This window comes from Carettochelys insculpta, chromosome 1 (assembly GCF_033958435.1).
Source record: "Carettochelys insculpta isolate YL-2023 chromosome 1, ASM3395843v1, whole genome shotgun sequence".
NCBI classification, from domain to species: Eukaryota; Metazoa; Chordata; order Testudines; family Carettochelyidae; genus Carettochelys; species Carettochelys insculpta.
Genome location: NC_134137.1, coordinates 181054807 through 181079864, shown reverse-complemented (window position 1 = coordinate 181079864; position 25058 = coordinate 181054807). Strand labels below are relative to the sequence as shown.

The following is a 25058-nucleotide window of genomic DNA, read 5'->3' as shown; positions in this document are numbered from 1 at the left end:
TGGAAGTAAAGACCAGAACTTTAACTGAGAACAGAAGAGAACTAAAATCTAATTCCAGGCCTAAGCTCTCCTTTGTCTCTTCTGAAGCCTTTTTATCTACAAGTCATCAGTCTCTCAAAATACATATTTCTTGAATTTTTCAGAAACATCTCTAATTATGCTCTCTACACATTTGGGGAAGTTACGTAACACACTAATACTCCAAATCTCCCACCACAAGAAAGGAACAAGCAAAAGCTCTTCATTCCAATCCAGAAGCCTCCAGGTGTTCCACAAACAATACATGCAAGAGAGAAAGAAGAAACAACTGTCTCTTTCATTGCAAGATTGTCTGTAGAAAAGATGCCTCAGCTACCGGCAAGTGTAGCCAAAACAGCTAGTAGGTGCAGCCAAATCAAAAGCACATCTCCTTTTAAATCCAGTACAGAATCAGCTCGAATGACAGAAAACACACATTATTTGCTGGGTGCTGCAGACAATGTATCTTTTTGTAGAATTCGTAACAGGAAACACCATGGAATAAATTGTAGAAAAGGGTTTTCCTCAAATTCCAAATTATGATACACTAGACATGAATACATGATTGTAGGTGGGATTAAAAATGCAGAGAAGCAGGGAATGAAGTTTTATGTGGTCCACAACTACATTAACTACCACAAATCTTGGGCATATGCAGCAATATGCTGCACATTCAAATAAAATGTACTGACTTTTAGAAGAAATTTATAACCTCCAATACTGCAAGCCTCATACTGCACCTTCCAGAACACACAGCTTTTTAAATGAAATCTGAACTTGGACCAGAAGAAGGTATGCAAACCTCTTGGGCTCCTTTGAATGCCAATTTAGCAGAAGTCCACACTCCTCCCATTTGGGAAGGAAGAGGTGAAGTACTAACTTTCTCCATCCTAGTTATCTTTAAAATGCGACCTGAGAGGGTTTAAAAAAAGACAGCACAGAGTGCCCAACTGAAAAGCCTCTAACATTAAAATTTCATACAATGACTATGATGTTCAATATAAATTGTATTTGCATTGACTGTGTAATGTAAGACAACACATTCAATAAATACAGTGGAAGGAGAGAACTAAAAAAGGAAGGTTTCCGAACAGTCATTGGTGCATAACAAAAAGGAAAGCAGTTCAAAAGTTATGTATTAAGTGTTTATGTACTACTTGTAACAACTAGAACTGCTGATTAATCACCGTTAAATCACACAGTTAACTCACAACATTAATCTTAATTAATTGCAGGTTTAATAACAGTTATAGACAACAGAATGCAAATTGAAATTTATTAAATATTTTGGATGGGTTTTTCTCCCTATATTTTCAAATATACTGATTTTAATTACAACACAGAATACAAAGTGCTTGCTTTACGTTATTTTTATTACAAATACTTGCACCATAACAATCATGAAAAAAATTGTATTCCATACTGATACAATAATGCAATCTCTATCATGAAATTGAAATTTACAAATAGATTTTGGTCTGATTGCTTTGGACTCTTATCAAGCAAAACCCATCATAGTACGTGCACAGATGTTTTGGAATGGTGGTTGAAGAATGACGGGCCATATGAATCCTTAGTGCACCTGGCACAAATATCTTTTGACTCCAGCAACCACAATGTCATGCAACCAACTGTTCTCATTTTCAGGTGATACTATAAATAAGAAGCAGGCAGCATTAACTCCTGCAAATGTAAACAAACTGGTTTGTATGAAAAAATGGCTGAACAAGACAAAGGACTGAGTGGACTTGTAGGCTCTAAAGCTTTCCACTGTTTGACTTCTGAACACAGTTTTTTTTCCCCACTTAATAGCACATTTGTAAGTTCAACTTTCATGATAAAGAGGTTGCACTACAATACTTGTATTAGGTCAACTGAAAAATACTATTTCTTTTGTTTTTTACGGTGCAGATATTGGTAATAAAAATATCAAGTGAGCACTGTATACACTCACCCCTCGCTGTACAAGCACAATTGGCTCCCAACTTTGTGCTTGTAGGTGAAAACTCATAAGAGGGACATGAAATTCTCACTAGAATACACATAAAAGTCTCTGATTGGTTTTTAGAGCTCAGAGAAAGAGTGGCAGCAGGTGGCGCTGCTTTTGGAAGGTAAGTGAACCTTCGGTTTGTGGGGGCAGGGAGTTTAAAGGCTGGAGGCAGTTTAGGGCCATGAGTGGGAGGGAGGGTTAAAACCTGGTGACCAGTTGGGTCCGTGGGGTGGTTGGGGGGTTCACACTGCTGAAGGATGGATGTGTGGTCCAGCCGGGGGGGGGGGGGGGGGCGGTGTCAGGCTGCAGGGGGTTAGGTCTATCCAGCTGGTGTAGAGGGGAAGCGGGGGGTCAGACTGCCGTGGGGCCAGCGGGGAGGTGGGGTGTCAAGCTGCTGTGGGGCTGGCAGAGAGTAGGAGTTAGGCTGCCGCAGGGCCAGTGGGGGTGTCAAGCTGCCGCGGGCAGGCACTGCGGGGTGGGGTGGGGGTGTCAGGCTGTTGCAGGCTGGCAGAGGTGGGGTGGGGGTTAGGCTGCCGTGAGTAGGGGCTGTGGGGAGGGGGGAGTCAGACTAGGGCAGGTTGGAGCCATTAGGCGGGGACTAGCCTTGTACGAGCCAGGGGGAGTTCACTCGTAGAGTGAACTAAGGTAAGTAAATCAGTCCCTCATTTAAGCGAGTATTCATAAGTGAAGTTCTCGTTTAACGAGGGATGAGTGTACTTTTCATCCTGGGTTATAACTGAAATCAATATATAGGCTGATTCTCGCTAGTCTGGCAACACCAGTGGCCTGGCATGGTTTAAGTTAGCCAGATATCTGCTTATTGTGCGTGGGGCCAAGTTTCCTCTGCACTCCTTTCATCTCCCTTGTGCCCCTCACTACCCCAGGCTGGGACCACAGTTGGTGGTATAGCAGCAGAGGATTCAGCAGCTGTGACCCTCAGGCAGCAGCAGCTGGGCCAGAAGCCCAGGCTGCCATTGGAGCCCTTGGACTCTGGCTGACCTCCCTTAATTTGGCAAATTCTCTGGTTTTGCACCAGTCAGGTTCCAAGGATGCTAGACCAGACAAGTATAATCTGTATTTGAAAATGGAGAAAACATCTAAAGATATTGAAATAAATGATATTATTAGTATTTAACAGTTCAATTAATTGTAATTAATGTCTCATTGTTTGAAAGTCCTAGTAACAAAGTTATTGTCACTGAAAGATTAGATATAACATTTACTTTGTGCATTTAACAGTACCGTGTTTCTAGTCAGTGTCACTTTCTAGTCCTTTCTTACCATGAGGCTATCGCACTCACATGTATCGCTCTTCGGGGAGCCCACAAACACACTCTCTCTAAGATCCCTTAAGACAGAAGTTCTCAAAGTTTTTCTCTTGACTCCTTCCATCTCAACAAACTCCAGGATCCAGCTGAGGAGATGGAAGGGCAGCACCAGGTCTTCTGCCTTCTAGAGGTAGGGACTAGGCTAGGGCTCAGGGTTTCAGGGGCAGATCCCTGGCTGAGAACCATTGCTCTATGACAATGGGGTTCAACCTTTCTTCCTGTTCATGAACCTCTAAAAATCTTCAAATGGAAGTGTGGATCCTTTAGACATCTTAGTCTTCAGACCCAGTTGAAAACCACTACTCTCACAGCTTTAGCAGTAAATGTCCGCGTCTCTACAGCACCTGTAGTCACATTTTAGTTGGAGGCTGCTAGATAATTATATCCCATAATAAAAAATTATATTATATATATATATATATAAAAAACATATGCGACAGTTCTCATGACGTATTTATGCACTGCAGAGATCAGCAGTTATCCAGTCAGGAAGGCGATTTCCCTCCCTGCATCTCGATAATGAATCAGCCAAGGGAGTGAGTGAGAGGCTCTCTCCACTGCTCAGTTGCCTGCAATGAGCAAAGGAGGATTTTCTACCCTCTGCAGGGCTCTCTGAAACCCATGTTAACCAGAACACGGACAGAGCTGCCATTAAAACAGGAACATGGAATCCAGGCTATCCCCAGCAGTAGGGCCACAGCAGCAGGTGGGCAGGACAGCTGCATGCCTGAGCTACACACACTTGCTGGAGGTAAGAGACCAATAGGCATGGGGAAGGAGTTGCAGGGAGTTATGGCCACCGGGGAGTGCAGGTGTAGGGGAGTGGGCCATCAGCAGGGATTTAAAGAGCAATTTCTCAGAACTCAGTTCCATCCTGTGTCAGTTTCATGTTGGAAGTTGCAGCTCCCAGGCAGACTCCTGCCATGTAACAAGACATTGATCAGTACAGCAAGCTAGGACCTCTCACCAGAACGGTTTGAACACTCTCAGGTTTCCTGCACAGCTCTCAGAATGAGCCCATCCCAGATTCACTGGATCTTTGCGCTTACTGGGAAGTTATGAAGAGACAAGTTCCTAAAGTAGCAAAGCTTGCTCTACCTTATGTCTTTTTTCCTGTCAGCTCATACACACATTGTTAAATGTAAAAACTGACTTACAGACAAGCAGGAATCGCTTTCTGAGAAACACTAAAAAGGCTAATCATACTATACCACCATCTACCAGAGAAGGGAAACTTCATATTATTTTTGTCAATTTGTAATAGTACTCAGCGATAAACAGTTGATTTGACTGTCTGAAATTATTTAATAAAATCTGAAATCAACCTAAGTATTCCTTCAGCATATAGAAAGCTTGGTAGTACTGAGCTGAAATTAAAATGGCAACAATGACTGCTGCAGAGATGAATTATTTTATGTTTAGTGTTTTATTTAATTATTTAACTTTTGAAACAGTTAAATAGACACTGAAAGAAGCCACAGATCCCTTGCTGCTACAGATCCAGACTAACACGGCTACCCCCCTGATACTTGAAAGAAGCCAGTGTACAGTGGCCTCAATCAGCTCCTTACAACATGCAGCATCCTGCTGTATCTATGGGCAATTTTAAGCTGCCACATGCAACAGGGAAATACAGAAACACCTCTGCAGATGACGAACTGATATGCTGAGTATCAGCAAATTATACACTCCTTTTTAATGCAATACAATGCATCTCTTTCCCCTCTGCAAGATGAGGCAGATGATACTGCCCTGACCTGTAGTCATTTCTCTCTAAAGATGATATAGGAACATCAATACCTGCACCACAGATGGCCTTGAAGGACTTCCTAAACAGCTAGCAGAGACCAGTACTGAAAAATACTGGCATTCAAATCCCAGTTTGCTACTCAAAAGCAGCATTGTGCTGAAATGTAAAGCAGCAGATTGAACTGCTTTCACTCTTGACCATGGACAACACAAATCTTCCACAATGCCCCAATGAAAAAGCCTTCTGACAATTTTACTGAACTCCTAATCTCCAGGGCAAAAAAGAATGTCCCTTGGGGGCATAACTAATCATGCACACCTTGCTGGACTCCAGAGACAAGAGCTGCTTCACAAACACATCCACCATTCCAAACAAGCACAGCATTACTGACCAAAAAGTCGTCCTGGCATCATTGGATGCAGGAAGGCAGAAACAGTGGCTTGAAATGCATAGGTCTATACTTCACACATTCACGTAGGCATGTCTGGAACTTGCTGAGGCTCTTAGAGGCTGCCAATCCACACATGTTAAACATTAGGCTGCAGGTGAAAGCCAATGCCCTTGCTGCTAAATTTCTGTGGACACCAAAACAGCCAGTGAATAAATAGGATTGCAGCCAAGTCCAGCATCAACTTCTGCAGAGGACATCCACATCCACACCAATATTTCAACAGTCTGGAACATTCACAGTTAAGGAAATCAAAGCAACCAAGAAAAGCACTATGAAAAAGATGGTATCTATCCTGAGTCCACTGACTTAGAAAAAGATGATGCGGCTTTCCACCAACATCCTGGAGACCAATGAAATCTCCTGTGTGTGGAGAAAAGATGAGATTATTTCACTAATAAAGCCCGTTACACCTGCAGATCACTCTTTTAGTTAAAGGCTTATCTCCCTCTTGAGGGCCATTTACCAGGTGACAGAACGTATAATTCTACATTAAAATCAGGCCCACTGTGGATACTAGCCAATCCAAACTGCAAGCTGGTTTTCAACCATACAGAAGTTGCTGTGAGCATGTCCTGGCTTTCACTTCAAACATCAAAGCTAGATTCCAAAGAAAACCCAAGACCAGTACTAAATTTCATCAGTCAGCAGCATAGGAAAATGTGGAAGGGTTGTCTGCTACTGAAGCTGGCTAAAGAGATCCCCTGTGTGAGGATTTTCAGACTGCTAAATACCTTCACAGCTGAAGGATAAATGCATGCCTCACAGGTCAAAGCAGCAAGTTGCTCTCTTTGAATAATGGGTTACCACAAGGCTCTGTACTTGCTCCAACACTCTTCAATGAATATTTGAGTGATGTATCAAACAATAGTCCAGAAGTTTATGTATGCTGAGGATCTGGCACTCAAAGTTTAAGCCCATAGCTTTAAACAATTTCAAGTGACCATTACCTCTGACCTTAAGATCTTGTAGGCAAGTGCAGCTGACACCAAATCCAAGCAAACAAGAAATCTCTGCTTTCCACCTTGACAACTGCATCGCACAGAACACTGATTTTTTGAGTTCTGTGGTACAACTGTGCACTATGACCCACAGCAAACATATCTCAGCATCATTCTTCACCACACCCTCACCTTTCATGACCATCTTAAATATACTGCCTGTAAAGCAAAGACTCACACCAACATTATTCAGAAGTTAGAGGAAACAAGTTGGCAATCAACTGTCCTGGTGCTACAAAAATTGGTCTTGGCCCCGACTTACCATGCATAGGCATGGACAAGAAGATTCCATATCCAACTGGTGGTTAGGCAGCTGAATCAGACCTTGTTAATCATCACAGGAACTCTAAAATCAGCACCTCTGTTATGACTTTCTATTTAAGCAAATATCAAATCTCCAATCGTCCACTGAGATAAAGCCACACCATGCAAGCTTAAAAGTGCCAGAACTACCCAGAACTTCCCAGCCAGCAGGTAATGGATAACATACTCCAAAAATACCTGAAATCATGAAAACTTGTGACCACCTCATGTCTCTGGATCAAGATAGGAAAGAGCAAGATACCTGGATCCTACCAACCATTGCAAACAAGCACACTGTTACTGACCAAACAATCCATCTTCCTGGTTTTAACCTGCCATGCAGACTTTGGACCACATTGAATTGCACCTGAACAAACCACAGAAGATACAACTACTTGATGCGCAAGTCCAAATAAAAGACTCACCTTCATGGAATTGTGGTAAAAACATCCAAACCACTGAATGCATCATAATTCAGTGCCCCAATTATGCAATCGAAAATGAATCCACTACTTCACAGAGGAGGCCTTGAAATGGCTTACAGAACTACAACAGCAGCTATCAAATGTTGTTCTGCTAATGCCAAATGCACGTGAGACATTAAATGATTTTAAAAAAGGGAGTATTTTCATGTGAAAATTACATTGATCATTTTACACAGTCTTCACTGAATATTTATTAAGATGACTTTTGTAAAAATACCTTCAAAAATTTTGTACTTGTAATACAAGATGTACTGTATATCTACATGTTGGTGATTTCTTAATACGCCTCAAGAATAGAAATGAAAATATACTATTCTAAAAAATAACAAGACAAAGCAATAATACGTACATAACTGAAGGTTAAAAAAGAAAACCATTGTAAGAGATCCGAGAAAAATTCAGAAAATAGAAATGAGAGATATGGAATTTTTGTGAGGAAATTCAGTTGGGAAAATAACTATGTGAGGTACTCAGATGAAGAGGAATCTTTCAACACAGTATAAAAATATAAACTAGCAGTAATTAGATTAATTTAATCGAGGACAAATGAAGGCTGCCAGACAACAAACTTTGACAGTAAAATAACTGAAACTGTAGAACTCTCTTAAGCAGGTAGAAAAACCTTGCAATTTTATTCATTTTATAGCAGATTAAACTGAACACTAGTTATTGTATAAAAGAAAATAATCAAGCTATGGAAAATGAAGGTTAATTGATAAACATATCATTGTCTATAAGTAAAAATAAAAATATGTGTCACAATGTATTTTCATGCCAATCAACTTTTCACATTGTACTTAAAACATATTGACTTACAGAGGACAGCCACAACTCCAGACTCAAACATGAGGCACTCCTCCTTATTTCTGGTTTCTACCACCACACTGAATGGAGGTGGATCCAATTTGTGATAAACACGAAATCCTTTGCTGAAAGCCATTTTTTCCTTTACCAGAGGCAGCCCTATCCAAGAAAAGACCATGTTAGTATCAATTTCCTGTACCTCTAAGGTTCTCGCCACAAACCAGGCCCAACTTTCACCCTCACTCAGAGCTATTTTAAGAGAATATCTAACGGGGGAAGGAAGAAGGGAGAGAAGTGTGAAGACATGAAATGTCATGAAGACAGCTAGAACCCAAACAAGGGCTAAATGATTTAAGCTAAAGCTCAGTTTGTGCAAAAAAGGACTCAAGGGATATTTATAGACAAACCCTACCATGAACTAGTTTTTAGAATATAAGGAATTTTAAAGAGAGGTCATTTACAAATTTCACAAAGTTAACAAAACAATTGTAGTTATTTAACAGCCTATGATTTCTTCGATAAAAAGGAGTCGTTGATTGAAGCACAGAGAACAAAGAGTGATAACCTAATGATGAATGCAGGAGACTGGGAGCTGAGACAGATACCATTTTTAGAGACTATGACCAAAAGGACACTGTCCAATAGCATAAGCCCCAAATCTATTTATTTAAAAATACAGTGACAAATGTTTTTGGAACTATTATTGCTTTAATGGATGCAGTGGAGTTTGTTGTTATTTTGGTTTGGATTTAAACCCTTCCCCTACAGCACCTACTGTGACTCAAATCATTAGAACCTTGTGTGATGGAGTGGGGGGAGTGCATGTGAGAGTCAGGCTGGATATGAGAGGCAAGCAGAGCAGCTCCCAGTGGCTAAGGATGACCCTGGCGCTACAACTGGCAGGTAACACCTCTGCCCTGAACAAAGAGGAGGAAGGAGCCGAGCGGGGTTTTTGAATCGGGGGTGGCAGTTAGAGGCTGGGGGGAAGAGGAGCTGGAAGGCAGCCAGCCCGAGGAGGGGGAAAGCTATACCCCAGAGGGGCACCCCTCGGGGTCTTCTCCCCAGGACGGGTTGGAAGGACTGCCTGTAACTGCTGTACTGTCGCTTCTGGGAGAAACTGGGCATCTGTTGCCTAATAAACCTCCTGTTGTACCTGCTGAGTGAGAGTCACTCCTGCCAGCGGACGGGGTGCAGTGCACGGGGACCCCTGAACCCCATCACACCTTGGGCTAGGGAAATTGACTAGAAATCACAAGGTAAGACTGGCTAAAAGGAAACTATAAACAAACGTGGACACAGAGTCATTAGGCCAATTTTAATCAATCAAAACTACAAAAACAAAAAGCAAAGTGAAAACATGCAGAAAGCAAAAAGGTAAAATAAAAACTAATCTTAGCAATCTAAGGTGGTGTTACCAGCAGGGTAAGATCTTTTTAAAAGGGATGGGTAACATTTATTCTAGCAGTACCCTCGGAGACTCTCCATCTCTCAGTTCCCTTGGGGTCCGATTTTTACCTGTCTCATCACAGAGCCCTCTGCCATGTTTGGATGGGATATCGGGCAGCAGCGGCAGCCCAAGCTCGGGTTATTCCCCTTAGGGGCAGAGGCACCGGAGCGGCGGGCTGGGGAAGAGACTGGACACGGGCGAGGTCACCCCAGGCCCGGCCCCCTCGGGGCTCCCTCGACTAATGCCCGCGGGCGTTGCGCTGACAACAGCTCAAGCTGCCGGAGTAGGGAAGGACCCAGAGCCTCCCCCAAGGCAGCCAGGGCCTGCCGCACCCGACAGCGGGGAGACAGCCAGTCCTGCCCCTCGCCCGGGGATGGACGGACAGACAAGCCCAAACACCCCCCAGGCAGACTGACTGACTGGCCGTGCGGGAGTCACTGGTGCTCAAAACTCCTCCATCTTCTACAGCTGCGAGGACGCCACCCCCGAGCCGCAGGCGGGGACGGTCGAACCCGGGCTGAGCCGCGCAGCCTCCCCCGCCCCGGCCCGCAGTGACAGCGGCGCCTTTCCCGCAGGCCCCGGCCCCCTCACCAGCTTCGCCGCCACCTCCGAGCGGCGCCTCCTGCCGCTGCCGGCTACAGCGGCTACCTCACTTCCGCTCTGGCCCGACCCCCCTCTTCCGCATTGCGCCGCCCGAGCCGGAAGTTGGGAGCGGGTCGTAGGGCGGCGCGTGCCGCTAGACGCGGGAGGTGGGTGCCGTCGCCGTCACGTACAAGAGGAAGGGGCGCGTGAGACCCCCCCTCCCACCCTACCCTTGCGCGCTTGGGGTGTGGGAGTTCCCCGGGCTCCAGTACCAACCCCGCGCCTCAGCCAGGGGCCAGAGTGTGGGCGCCGCCCCGTGGCTGACGGCTGGGACAGGTCGGGGAGGGCGCCAGGTAAATGTGTGTAAGGTAGTGACGTAGGGTCGGGGCTAGGAGGTTCAGGCCTCTAGACCTGGGAATCCCCCCACCCAGTGGAGCCTGAACACGAACAGAAGAGCGGCCAGACTGGGTCAATAAGCGGTCTGCCCACGTAGGCCAGTACCAGATACAGCACGTGCAATGAAGTCAACTGGCTACTTCTACCCGAGCAGCTTGCGTCGACAGAACAACCCCTTTGTGGACAACATTCCCTGAGGCTGCCTACACTTACCAAAAACTTTGAAATGGCCATTAGCACAGCCATGCTGAAGTTTTTTGTCAGTGTAGACAAGGCCAAGGTGAGTAGGTAGATAACAGACTCCCTTTTAGGGGTATCCTCTTCTTTTGAAAGGTCAAATATGGTAACCCTATTTCCAGTCTCTGACAAATAAGAGGGAGGTACACCATCCTGGCTACAGCAATGAAGGGTCCTGTGGTACCTTATAGACTAACAGAAAAGTTTTGAGCATGAGCTTTCGTGAGCTCTGTTAGTCTATAAGGTGCCACAGGACCCTTCATTGCTGTTACAGATCCAGACTAACATGGCTACCCCTCCAATACTTGACATCCTGGCTAGTAGCCATTGATGGACCTCTCTCTATAAATTTATTCAGGTTTTTTTTTTAAATAAAGTCTGTTAAAGTCTTGGTTTCACACTGTCCTCTGGCAAGGAGTGTGAAAAAATACTGTTTTGTTTGTTTTAAACTGGCCCCTAGTTCTTGTGTTCTGGGAACTAGTAAATGAAATTTTTTCTCCACACCAGTCAGGATTGTATAGACCTCTATCCTAATACCCCTTACTCTCCCCTTTTCTAAACTGACAAGTCCAGTTCTTATTTTTTCTCTTCCTATAGCAGTCATTCCAATCCCCTAATCATTTTCTGGCCTACTACAACAAAACTGACTACTACTTCACAGCTCATGCCAGTTTTAAAACCCAGTTACTGGGATTAAGGGACAATTTGCTTTCCTTAAGAAAAACAGGCACCAACTTTGACCACTTCAGTTGCTGGAAAAAGCTTTCAGGGTGACACTGGTTGCCAGGCCTCCAGGACTTAAAAATATCTATCATGTCATCGCTAGGAATATCTCCATTTTAAATTGGCAACCCCAAGCGAAACAGCAGAACTCTACAATTTCAGAGTCGAGAAGACTAGCTGGAGGCACCCCCTATTTATTTGTAAAGATCTCATGATGTTTCAGTCACATAGGGTTACTGAAAATTTGGAAAGCATCCAGCACTCACCACTGCTTCATCTGTAGCTGGTCCCCAGTCACTGCCCATGTTGGTTGGGAGCTCCAGTTGCTCCATACAGGGGCTGAATAGGAAATTGTCATAGATTCTGTGATTTCCATACCATAATCTTAGGCTTACTAATGGGTGATGGAAAGTTTTCACATGCTTCCTAGTGAAAATGAAGCCCTCATATCCAGAGTGGGCTTCCAGGACCTGCTTTAAAGCACGCTGAAGTCAAGGGAAAGACTGAATTCAGAGAGCTTTGTTTGGATCATGCTGCAAGCACATTTACAATTTCCTTTGAGACCTGTCCTCCCTGAGGTCAGTTAGTGGTGGGATACATAGAGAGGGAAGGCTGAAATGCACTTTAGTAAAAATGTATAGTTATAAAGACAAATCTGTTGTATTCCCTCCCACTCATTTATCACTGGTCTCAATTCATGGAACATTATATAGTTAAATGAAGTTAGTCTTTATACAAAAGCTTGGGAATGCAGGTTCTTCTGGAGAAATGCCTATTTGGTATGTACTTGCATTGGACCATAAGTCTGGCTAGCAATTTTAACAAAATACTTTGTCCAGACCTAAACTCTGGTACTGTGCAATTATCTCACACTCTACAGATAGCTGCATAGCAGTGCTGAGTGAAATGATTCTTGCATCAAGAGCCAGTGCATAAAGTACCATGAAACAAATGCTACATGAAATACTGTGTCTAATAAAGCAATGCTTTTAAACAACTAAGGTTCTTTCTTTCTTGATGAGTTGGTACCTATGTATTTATAAAGCTCAAATCATTTGCAGTACAAATGTAAATACCTTATTTATCAACAGAAATCAGCACCTTAGGAGCTTCTGCACTTGTCCTGCAGATACAGCAACTCTAATCTCAAAAAAAAATCCTCCTTAAGGTAGGAAAAGGAAGGTCCCTCGCCATTAATTATTTGCTGTGCTACAATGATGGTGGTAAATGTAACATGGATAATAGGAAATTGCCTAGCACTGACTTCAGAGGCCTCACCAGGCAGTGGACAGCCATCAGAATGTAGCAATTATGATAACTAGCAAGATGGGGGCAGATGGATAATCCTGTTACTAAGCAGCCTTTAAATGATTCATTCAGCTTTCAGTTGTTTTGCATTTGGCAATACGTTTTACCATTATCAATCTTCATGTAAATTATGAAAAAGCAATGTAAAAATGCAGTTTCTCTGTATCCCCTAGCAATAGAAATCGGAAATAGTACTTTTTGTGCCCCCACACCCTTCACTAGGTAAATTTAAAGTCTGCCAAAATTTTAAGTATTTCACTTCTACATACATCTTAAGAAATGAGGTTAAAATTACCTCTATGCCTTTTGTCTTCCCTTTGATGGACTGCAGCCACACACTGATGTTCATTAAAGATGTAAATTAACTAGGTAACCAGCTGTTACTTGCTAGTTCTCAAAAAAAAAGCAGCCACTATCAATAAACTGCCATTTTATAATCTGAAATCACAGTACCATAATAAAGAGCAGTTGCTTGTGTGCAATGTTCCCTCTATTTTTTCCCAACTATGTGCAGAATAAATTATCTGCACCATAGCAAATGCAGATGTGCACAACCAATAGAAACACATGCTGCCAGCTGTGGGACTCCATTAATCTGCCGGCCGATATTTAAATCTCTCCTGGGTGGCTGCCCAAGTGCTCATCATACAGGGAACACAGTGTAGTAACAAAACAAGTAATTTTTAATATATTTACAGGCCTACTGACAACCCAAATTAATGCAGGATGTTATTTTTTGTAGCTTAGTAAATAGCAGCAGCTTTCTAAAATAATTGTCCTGAAAGTGTCCTGCCTGAATACTATAGTACACAGATTTAAATCAGTGAAATAACAATAACGGCAAGTCTGCATTTTCATTTTTTAAAAAGTAAAACATTTTGCTGCTATATGGTACAGACGGGAGGCAAGTCATTGGAGAGTAGGCAAAAAGTGGACACCTCCTCAGTAGAAATATAGCTACAGGGACGATAAAGACAATCAGAAGGAAAGAGTCTGGGAGACTAGTTGCACTGTGAAGCACGTGTCCTCTCAGGGAAACCTAAGTGCAAAAAGCATTGTATGATACTTCTGCCCCCATGGCAGTAAAGATTTCCCTCCGCAACATTTGTGCACTGTGGAGGGGGACATAATTGGACAGCAGAGCAAGGCCAAAACAGTGCAGCTTCAAAGAACATATGGCATAATAGAATCAAGCTGTTCCTACATATCTTGTCTTCCATTAGAAGTATCAGGCTCTGATAGGGCTCCACTGATTCTTACTGCCTCCCCCATAAAATGCGTTAGTCCACCAACCATGGCTCATACAACTGTTTGGGTTTTTTTGCTTGGTTAGTTGGTTTGTAATATATATGGAGGCTGCCTGCCAGATAATTGCCTAGGTTTCCTCATGGTGCTTCTGGAGTTGTACATTCTAGCCCATGGTGGAGATTTTAGAATTTGCCAGAATTCCTTTTCCAGATAACTCTGGATTCTGGAACTACAGGACTATGATTCTTCCTGCAGGGGTGTATAACTAGGAAACAGAGCCTCTCTATAACTAAGATTGAAACCCAAAGTCCACTATAAAAGGTAGATTTTGATCTTAATACAAGTTAAGTTTTCATATTTTCAAAGTTCAATCTGACAACTGGAATGTCTCCTGAAAAATAAATGAATGCCTTGAGAATATTTGAAAAAAATCTTCTCACCCTCTTGAAATGTTTGACCCATACCTTCTATAATTAAAACAGACAACAAAATAACATCTACTAAATCACCAGCATTTCTGGTAGTAGTCCCAGCATTATTTTCAGTCTCTAACCCACATACTGGAAGCCTAACGGCTTACTTTGGGGGAAAAAATCTAATGAGATCCCACCCCAAGACAATATGGCTTTGGCACATTTCACAATCATCTTTCCATTTGAGGTTTTTCCTTCATTATTTGTTTAAAGAATGAGTCAGCAAGCACGCAGGCTGCTTCCTTTACCCCTTCTCCAAAGGAACAAAAAGCTTCCACAGGATTCATTGACACAGCTCCATGACAATTTTATTGAAAGGATTCTTAAAAGCAGATACTCTGAATGTGCTCCACCAGTCCAGGTTCAGAAAACAACTATTTGGGTTCCAAATTATGTGTGCGTATTACAAATTGTACATTTTAATACTCATTTATACCACATGAGATGAGCATAAAATACAATGATTCTAATATTACTCAGTATGCCAATTTATTGCTACAATTCCCAACTAACATAGGGCACACCTGGAAATAGCTTGGCCAAGACAGTGACTGCAAGTTAGTGTTCCTGGCACTCCAAGATATCACTAGTGTTCTGACAAAAAACAGCTCAAATCTAAAAGGTCATCTTGTTTTGAAAGTTAGCTCATTTTTTAAATAGGTTTACTCAACAGGAGTGTTAAACTTTTTGGATTGTGTGATTATATTGGCTCATAGGAAATATATATTTACCCTTCTTTGGCTTTTATACCTCTAGAAATACCTATGTGAGCACAAATATATTTCACATCTAAATCAAAGATATAATAAGTTATGCAAAAAGAACACAAAGAGCAGATTTAGCTGAACTGTTCAAGGGATGAGGGTCCAAGACCCACAAGTGCAACGCTACCCCCTTCAAGAGGAGTAATTTTGGGGGGAAGGAGGGGCATACTACAAAGTTGCCATTTACCTTAAAACATATGCTTACCACACGTTTAAGCCACCAGACTACTGTATGAATTAAAAACTATGATGATTGTTTTTAAAAACAGTTTGAAGAAAAATCCATATTAACTCTGAATAAAAGGTGTAAAGTTAAGCTGTTTCATCTGAGTGTAGCACAACTGCTCTGTAATGTCAGGTGCTATTTGGAAGCTTCCTTAATTACTTAAGTCAAATTATTTTCATATTTGACTCTTTTGCCAGCCCTTTTGACCAATAATGCAGTCAGTTTATTGAAGTAAATTTCAGCAACTGAAAAGCTTATTTCAACAGCAGAAGACCAGTATATATCCAGTGTGAAAGTAACAGGATGGTATAAATATAAGCATACTGTGTTATTACACATTATATATTATACATACTTCAGTTAACCATGGGATAGTTAACTGAGTAGATGACTAGTTATCATGGGGTACAAAGTATTTTGTAAACAATATGCTGAGAAATTTTAAGGAAAGTGACTGCTGGAAAGATGGTATTCCTGGATTCCTTTTCTTTTCTTAAAGAAATCAATACTTATTAAAGATCATGTATGCAAGAATGCAGCACTTTGTATTAAAACAAGGATCAATACTTTACAGTTTAAGAAACTTTACATATGTACATAAATTACACATCAGGAATGGTTTTAAAGCTCCAAATGAGTCATCTAAAATTATTTCCCTTCAATTAAAACCCTTAACTCTTTCACATTATGGTCATTTGCAACTGCTACAGCATGGTCCAATGCTCGAATGCTTGCTAGAAGCTTTACAGTCTGTTTTATTTGCTCCCTAAACAAAGGAGAAAAAGGTAAGTTAATATGCTTGGAAAAGAAAACCTAACATAAGTCAAATATCTTAGAAACATTTCACTGTTTATTCTTTTTTCTACTCATAGCCAGTTGGTCAGGTTGTTGGATTTTTTTTTTTTTTTTTTTTTTTTAATTTTGCTGATTAAAATCAGTGCGTTTCTAGGTATGAAAACAAGAAAATCTATTTTGGGGGTAGCAATTCTAGAAACAAAAATGGCAGACAAGCTGCATACGTATTGCTTATTTGGACACAGCATAGTCTGAGGATGAACTGCCGAGTCACATGGTATATTAACAGTTCCATTAAACAAACACTGCTTGAGTCAAAAATATAAAATAAAATGTAAAAATTAAGCAGTTTTTTTTGCATTTCGCGAGAAAAATACTGCTACGCATTTATAATATATTGACCAGGACTGAATGATACCACCACATTCAGAGTAAACAACTAACAATCTAGGAGGTACAATCCTTACAGGAAATTAAAATATCTATCTGTACATGCATCTCTCACAAAATGAACAAAGATGAAGTTATGAAATTAACTATCCAAAGAAATTTTCATGGATTACAGAAATCCAAAAATCTACCCTAATTGGGGACTATCAAAAACTCACACGCATATAAATATGGATTATGTTGTTTTGTTTCCCTCGTGGCACAATTTATGATTTTTTTTGCTTTGAAGAGAATCTAATATTTCCTCATATAGAATGGGAGGGAGGAGTCTAGATGCACGGTTACATTGCAAAGGGAAGGAACACTTACGTAATGTGGCAAGATAAAATTAAATACACATTTGTGGCCAACTGCACAACTGTTACCAGGAAAGTTTGTGATTTAGTGTATACTTTCATATCCTTAAAGTTATCAGCACACAACACAGAAGACTAAATTAATTGGAAAGGTGGATCAAGAAATTTTGGCTCAGTATCCATCTATACTTTCATTATTAAATCCACAGTTCCAGTGAAAGCTTCCCAAATAGCTAGCGTAGAAGAAAATATCTATAAGCTAGGAAGACTATCAAGAGAGACTCATTCTTCTACTGGAATCTCTCTTCTCTTCCAATTCACATCTTCTAGCCACTTATGGCATCTAATGTCTAATTCTACGAAGCTCTTCGGTACAGCGATTCTCCTGCAGAAGGCTGAACAATATCATCTGATAATCTAAGACTTTTTTGGTGGGTAGTACCGGTGTGTTTAAGATCATTGCAAGAGCACAATTTGTATTACAAAAATCGTTACTGCTAGCAGTTGTGGGAATTTGCATGGTAAGCAGTTATCTGCAACAGTAGCATATTTGTCAAGAAACTAACAAAACCAAACAAAATGCCAACATGTCACTTTTAAAATAATTGTTTAGCGCACAACCACACAATGGGAGCAGTAATCATATTAAAGATCCCACTTAAACTTTGAAAAAGGAGGAACTCCTCCCTAAGGTAAAATATATACATGGAGATGTCTGTTGAACCATGTGCTGTATGAGTTGTATATTTCAGTGGCATGAGCTGCCACTGCATTAAATAATTCAAAATATATTACCTTGCATTTCTTTTTTCCACATCAGAGCATCCAATGTTGTTTCTGTAAATTGTATCAGCCAGATGAACAAGGTATCTACAGAAGTTCTCTAGCTGGGAAATAGTTTTGTCTCCTTTCAGATTAGTGAACCACTGTTTAGGAAAGCAAGCGATTACCTAGAGATGATGGGGGTGGGGGGGAAAACCATGTTAAAACAGAAAGGCAAGAAAAAACAGTATCTAAGGTCTGAGATATTTTAGAAAGTTAGCAAGTTGCCACCCTTTTTACTAAAAAGAACTAAAAAAAAAAAAAAAGACAGCTACCTGTTCTGTAACTGGTATTCTTCGAGATGTGTTGCTCATGTCCATTCCAATGTGGGCAAGCGCCGGCACATGCCCAGTTGCCAGAAGCTTTTTTCCCTAGCCAGTAGCCCTAGAGTTGGTGCGGCGCCCCTGGAATGGTGCCTGGATGGCCGCCCACATATGCACCGCCTGACCCCCTCCACCACCCCCGCTCAGTTCCTGCTTGCCAGCTACTCCGACAGATGAGAAGGTTTTGGAATGGACATGAGCAACACAGCTCCAGGAACACCAGTTATGGAACAGGCAACTGTCTTTTCCTCTTTGAGGGATTGCTTGTGTGCACTCCAATTTGGGTGAATGCAAGCCAATGCTTAGGAGGTGGGGTCAGAGCCCATGAAGGAGTGCAGGACAATCCTGCCCACCGCAGCATCTTCCTGTACATGCTGTGTTACTGCGTAACGCGCTGAGAACGTGTGAATGGAGGACCAAGTGGCCGCCCTGCAGATGTCCTGGATAGGGACCCTGGCCAAGTACGCTGCAGAGGAGGCCTGTGCCCTGGTGGAGTGAGCCCTGATTGGGGGAGGGGGAACCTCCACCCGTTTGTAGTACTCTCTGATACAGGCCACTATCCAGGAGGAGACATGCTGAAAGGAGACTGGGTTCCCCTTCATCCTGTCTGCCACTGCAACAAACAACTGTTGCGACTTCCGCAAGGGTTTGGTCCTGCCTATATAGAAAGCTAGTGCCCTCCGGACATCCAAAGTGTGTAAGCTCTGCTCCCTAGGGGAGGCATGGGGCTTTGGATAGAACACTGGTAAGGTAACGTCTTGGTTAATGTGGAAGGGGGAGACCACCTAAGGCAGAAACGCCAAGTGGGGTCTCAGCCTGACCGTATCCTTGTGGAACACCGTATAAAGTGGGTCCACCGTCAGGGCCCTGAGCTCTGCCACTCTTCTGGCTGAGGTAATGGCCACCAGGAATGCTGTCTCGTAACTAAGGAATAACATGGAACAGGTGGCGAGGGCTTCAAATGGGGGAGCCATAAGCTTTGACGAAACCAAATTAAGGTCTCATGTTGGCGGGGGGGGGGGGGGAGGGGCACAAACCTGCAGTTTGACCCTTTCCATTCCCTTCATGAACCTTTTCACCACTGGGTCTGAGAAGACCAATGACATCCCAGACTCTGGGTGAAAAGCTGAAATAGCTGCCAAGTGTACTTTCAGGGAGGATAGTGACAGCCCTGTCTGGCTTAGGGCCACCAAGTAGTCTAGGATACAAGGTATTGGGGCCTTCCCTGGGGATAACCCCCTTTGAGTGGCCCATAGGGTAAACTTCTTCCATTTGGCTATGTTTGTTACCCTTGTAGAGGGCTTCCTGCTGTTCAACAATACTTCCCTGACAGGTTTGGAGCAGGCCAGCTTGACCGGTCTCAGCCATGGGGCCTCCATGCTGTGAGATGCAGCGCCTGGAGATTGGGGTGCCGCAGTCTCCCCTCCTCCTGTGTCAGCAGGTCCGGGTTGTAAACGGACATCTCCAAGAGGGTCGAGTACCAGTGTTGCCAAGCCCAAGCTGGGGCCACCAGGATAACTGACGCTTGGTCTGACTGAATTTTCAGCAGTGTTCGGTGGATGAGCGGTATTGGTGGGAAGGCGTAAAGCAAGGGTCCTGACCAACAGATGCTGAAGGCGTCTGCCCAAGAGCCTGGGCTTTAGGGTCTGGTAACAGCAGAATGTCCTGCACTTGGTGTTGAAATGAGTGGTGAAGAGGTCTACCTGGGGACGTCCCCACCTCTGGAAAATTGAACTCAGTACTTCCGTGTGCAATGACCACTCGTGGTCCATGAAGGACCTGCTGAGGCAATCCACTAGGGAATTGAGAGCCTCAGGCAGGTAGAACACCCGCAGGAGAATCTGGTGCTGGATGCAGAAGTCCCAGAGCGCGAGGGCCTCAAGACACAGGGGCGACAAGCGTGCACCCCCATTTGTTTATATAGTACATCGCCGTAGTATTGTCTGTGCTGACTGTGACACACTGCCCTTTCAGTTCGCTCTGAAACACTTCGCATGCCAGCCGAACCGCTCTAGCTCCTGCACGTTTATGTGGAGCTGAGCGTTAGATTTGTTCCACAGGGCCTGAGTCTGGCGGTCCCCCAAGTATGCTCCCCAGCCCAGGTCCGAGACACCTGTGACCAGGGAGAGGGAGGGTTGCAGGGGATTGAAGGGCACTCCCATGCAGACAAACCGGGCTTCTAGCCACCAGTGTAATACCCTTAACACTCTTGGGGGGAACTGTCACTAAACTTGTCTATATTGTCCCTGACATGCCTGTATATCGAAGCTAGCCATAGCTGGGAGGGGTACATTCACAACCTGGCATGCTGGACTATGAATGTGCATGCTGCCATGTGGCCCAACAGCCTGAGGCATCCCCTGGTTGTTGCGGTTGGGAATCTGATCAGGCCTTGGATGCAAGACACCATGGCTTGGGCCCTGTTCTGGGGCAGGAAGGCCCTGGCTTGCTCTGCATCTATTTGGGCACCCACAAACTCCAGGACCTGAGTTGGGACTAGCACAGACTTTGCCTCGTTCACGAGGAGGCCCAGTGCGTCGAAAGTCTCTCAAATCAGCTGCATGTGTCGCGCCACTTGTTGCTGCGACCCAGGTCGGATCAGCCAATTGTCTAGGTAGGGGAAGAGGCACACCCCCTGCCTGCGTAGGAAGGCCGCCACTACTGACATACATTTGGTAAAGACTCTAGGGGCCGAGGAGAGGCCAAATGGAAGGACTGTGAACTGATAATGGTCCTTCCCTAGCACAAACCAGAGGAACCTCCTGTGAGGTGGATAGACTACTATATGGAAATACATGGCCTGTAAAATTGAGAGCGACAAACCAGACCCCTCGTTCCAGCGTTGGGATAATTATGCCCAGGGATATCATATGAAACGATCTTTTTCACAAATGTATTTAGGTTTTGTAGGTCCAAGATTGGCTGTAATCCCCCTTTCACGATTAGGAAATCACAGGAATAAAACCCCCTGCCCCCTGAATTCCTGGGGAACTTCCTCTATAGCTCCCTTTTGTAGGAGGGCCTTTACCTTCTGTCTGAGAACTGTCTCGTGAGAGGGGTCCCTGAAGAGGGACAGGGAAGGGGAGCGGAAGGGGGGGGGGGGGGGGTAGGAAGAAAATTGGATAGCATATCCCTTTTCTACCATGTGGAGGACCCACTGGTCTGACGTTATGCTGCACCACGCATGGTAGAATGGGGATAGGTGGGATGAAAATACAAATACTGAGCTGGAACTGTGGGGATGGCTTGTGTGTCGCTCCTGACTGCCCCATCAAAACTAGTGTTTTTGGTGGCTCTGCTTGTGTCTGGTGGCCCTGATGTCTTGTATTATGGTGGCCCCTTCTCCTGTTCCTGTCCCTTTATTGTTGTGGGAACTGCCTGAACTGGGGTCTCAGGGTGAAGCGTCTCCTCTGGGTCGCCGGTGTATAAAGACCCAGTGAGCATAGGGTGGTCAGTGAGTCCTTCATACTATGAAGCCTCTTATTTTTTTCTGAAAATAGGGAGGATACCTCAAAGGGAAGGTCCTGTATGGACTGCTGCATTTCCTGCGAGAGTCCTGAGACCTGAAGCCAAGCCCCTCTTTTCATGGCTATACCCGAGGCCATGACGCTGGTGGCCGCATCCGCTGCGTCTAGTGCGGCATGTAGCGCTGCTCTAGATATGAGGCTCTGCTCCTCTACCAGTGCCTTAAGTCCGACCGGGTCTCTGGGGGGAGTAACTCAGCAAAATAGTCCATGGAGGTGGCTGTATTATGCGCATATCTGCTAACCATGGCCTGCTGGTTAGGCAATCTCAGTTGGAGGCCAACTCTAGAATAGACTTTCCAACCATACAGGTCTAAGCATTTGTCCTCCTTGTTTTTAGGGGAGGGCCCCTGTATCCCATCTCTCTCTGTTGTTCACAGCATCCATGACCAGGGAGTCGGGGGAGGGTGGATAGGTAAACAGATGTTCACTGCCCTGGGCTGGGACGAAATACCAGCATTTGTTCTTCCTAGCCATGGGCAAGACTGAGGCTGGGGTCTGCCACACTGTCTTTGCTGTGTTAGCAACTGTCTTTATAATGGGCAGTGCCACCCTGGCAGGTCCAGACATTGAGAGAATGTTTGTAACAGGGTCTATTTCATCTCTGACCTCTTCCGCCTGTACTCCCAGACTCTGGGCCACCATTCTCAATAACTGCTGGTACACTCCATCCTCCATTACCAGGAATGCAGAGGATCCAGGCAATGCCTCATCTGGGGAGGATGAGGGCATCATGCCCTCCAAGCCCATAGATGCGGGGGATTCAGGCACCTCCATTTGAGTCCCTGTCACCGTGGTTTGCAGTGCCATGCTCGGTGCCTGGGGTGAAGGGCCCCCTAGTGGCATATGATAAGGTGCCGCCATGACGGGTCCACTCAGCACCTGGGGTGGCATCGGTTCTGTTGGTGCCGGTGCCCACCGCAACACAGGTCCCAGTGCCTGCAGGGGGGAGTGCCCACATTTGCATCGGTGCTGATGATGACTCCTGCTCCCTAAGGGGCTCCCAATGCAGCGGTCGGTGCCGATCTCGGCACCTGGGGAGTGCTGGGCACCCTAGCTGGGACTCCCACAGCTCGCCCCTGCGCCTCATGGATTGCCCACGGGTCCAGAAGGGCCATTGCAGGGCACCTTCAGGGTGGGCATTTGCCACACCCCCTCCAAGGGGCATTGGGGCTGGTGTCAATGCCAGCTGCATCAGGATGATCTTGTACTCACACTCCGACTTGAACTGGAGTAAAAGGAGTCCGATGCTGATGGCAAATGACCGCGGCGATGCCGAGGGTCCCGAGGCTCCTATCAGTGCATGTGTGCCCTGCACCATCTGCTGCGAGGCACCGAGAGAGGCAACCATTTGCAGGGGCCTCACCGGCGTCAGGAACTGTGCCGGGGCCCCCAGAGACTGTTCAGACGCCTGTATCTGGGGTGATGAAGGTTCCCCGGTGCAGTGTCTACAGTGGCATTGTGATCTGCAGGAGGCCTTGTGCTGCGCTAAAGGCCTTCGGCGTCGAGGGCAGTCTGGGAGAACACAGGCTCCTGCCTCGCGCTGGAGTCAACACCCGCACTTCATGACCCCGGTCATGGTGTGATCTGGCGGACTCTCTCGAGGCTTGCCGTCACCAGCTCCTCTCCTGGGATCAACCCCAGTCTCATCTCCTCTTCTTGTGAGGCACCAGGGATCAGCTCTTATGGCGCCCAGAGGCAACAGGTGCCAGGCACCGAGTCCTGCTCTCGGCACCAGGAGCTTTCCAACAGCTCAAACGGTGCTGGAGCGCTCTGCATCAACGATGCAGCGCTCTGAGTTCCCACTGGGGAAATGTCCAGGTGCAAGGCTGATTCCATTAGTAGAACTGTCAGCCATTGAGCTCTGTCTTTCAAATTCCTAGACTTGAAGGCCCTGCAAATAGAGCAGCGTTCCCAGAGGTGTGCCTCACCAAGGCAACTCAGGCAAGCCCTATGCAGGTCGCTTTTGGGCATTTGTTTGCCACATTTTGAGCAGGCTTTAAACCCCAGGGAGCCAGGCATCCCCTGGCACCAAGTGGGGTTAAAGTCCCACCTCGGCTCACTAAGTGCTAAGCAGAACTATTTACCTATGAAAGACAACTACCTAAACTATTTACAACTAATTAAAACAATAAAGGCGACCAGTGAAGGCTCAACAGCCCACAGCACGGTGAGAAGGAACTGAGCAGGGGGCAGGGCAGGCGATGCATATATGGGCGGCCATGCAGGCACCACTCCAGGGGGCGCTGCACCGAACCTAGGGCTACCGGCTATGGCAAAAAGCTTCCGGCAACTGGGCATGCACCCAGCACACACCCAAATTGGAACGGACATGAGCAATCACTCGAAGAAGAACATAAGGTATACACTGTGAAGTTACTGTAACAAAATATAAAGACTAACATTGGAATTAAGATGGTAGGTCTCCATACTAATCTATACCTTAAAACGTTACTAACAATATCCAGGATAGAATAAGAATTCTAATTTAATATAAATGTGTATTTTATATAAAGTTGTCTGCCACGAAAGCATAGTAACTTATTAGTAAACTACTATGGGCAACACCACAGGAAGTCTTAGGCTAAACTTGGGAAGCTGAATAGTCTCACAATAAGGCTCCAAATATACATCTTACTTGATTGGAAGTTCATGAGTTAGAAAATAAAGCCACATAAAAACTATTTTACTTGATTTTGTTCTGTTTTACTTACACTTTGAGCTTTCTTAATGCTGTCCTCACCACACTCAGAATTCTGAAAAGCCATAAGGATATATCTATTTAAGAGGCCATCTATCGATAGCTCCTGTAAAGTTTTGTTTGAAAGGATTCCATACCACTGGAGAAAGTTTCCTAGTAACTGAAAACAGAGATAATGGAGGTGTTGAATATCTGGAGGTAAAGCATAAGCAATTACTGAAACTGATTTGAATAAAACATTTATTCAGATGTTTTATTCAAACATTCAAACATTAGCCCTGCTGCTAATTTTTTACTAGTTTATTTCAAAAATATCAATAAATTTCTAAATTTTTCATTTAAAAATAAGTTACAATTAATTCTCATCACTGACATGCTATAAATACACATGCAGTCTCACAAAAATATATTAAATGGCTCTAGACTGTCCAGCCTAACTATTAGCTCTTTTTCTAGAAAGTTCTGGGCTTTCAATTTCTGTTTCTCAGCCAACTAACAAGTACCACATGCAAAGAAAGACAAGCTGGATAGGTCTGTTTTTGTTCTGTACTTATGTGGTGATAGTCCTTGGCCAAGCATGGCAGAGGAGTTAAGACACTGTCTTAAGACAGAGAGA

At 44.3% G+C, this 25058-nt stretch overlaps 2 protein-coding genes across 6 annotated transcripts in view; both read right to left on the bottom strand.

The window, feature by feature from the left end:
- Nucleotides 1-10212, bottom strand: part of SYNJ1 (synaptojanin 1) — a 97567-nt gene extending 87355 nt beyond the window's left edge. For all 5 annotated transcript variants that reach the window (XR_012645929.1, XM_074996872.1, XM_074996891.1 and 2 more), the window contains exons 1-2: nucleotides 10166-10212; nucleotides 8140-8286 (exon numbers count right to left, since the gene is read on the bottom strand). Coding sequence is in view for 4 of the 5 variants with exons in the window: in XM_074996872.1 (XP_074852973.1) it covers nucleotides 8140-8263 (124 nt within the window). In the remaining variant the exon portion in view is untranslated. The remainder of the gene's footprint in view (nucleotides 1-8139; nucleotides 8287-10165) is intronic.
- A 4555-nt stretch (nucleotides 10213-14767) lies between these two features.
- Nucleotides 14768-25058, bottom strand: part of PAXBP1 (PAX3 and PAX7 binding protein 1) — a 49648-nt gene continuing 39357 nt past the window's right edge. The window contains exons 16-18 of the mRNA XM_074996859.1: nucleotides 24456-24602; nucleotides 17868-18022; nucleotides 14768-16297 (exon numbers count right to left, since the gene is read on the bottom strand). Of these exons, the coding sequence (XP_074852960.1) occupies nucleotides 16180-16297; nucleotides 17868-18022; nucleotides 24456-24602 (420 nt within the window). The 3' untranslated portion in view covers nucleotides 14768-16179. The remainder of the gene's footprint in view (nucleotides 16298-17867; nucleotides 18023-24455; nucleotides 24603-25058) is intronic.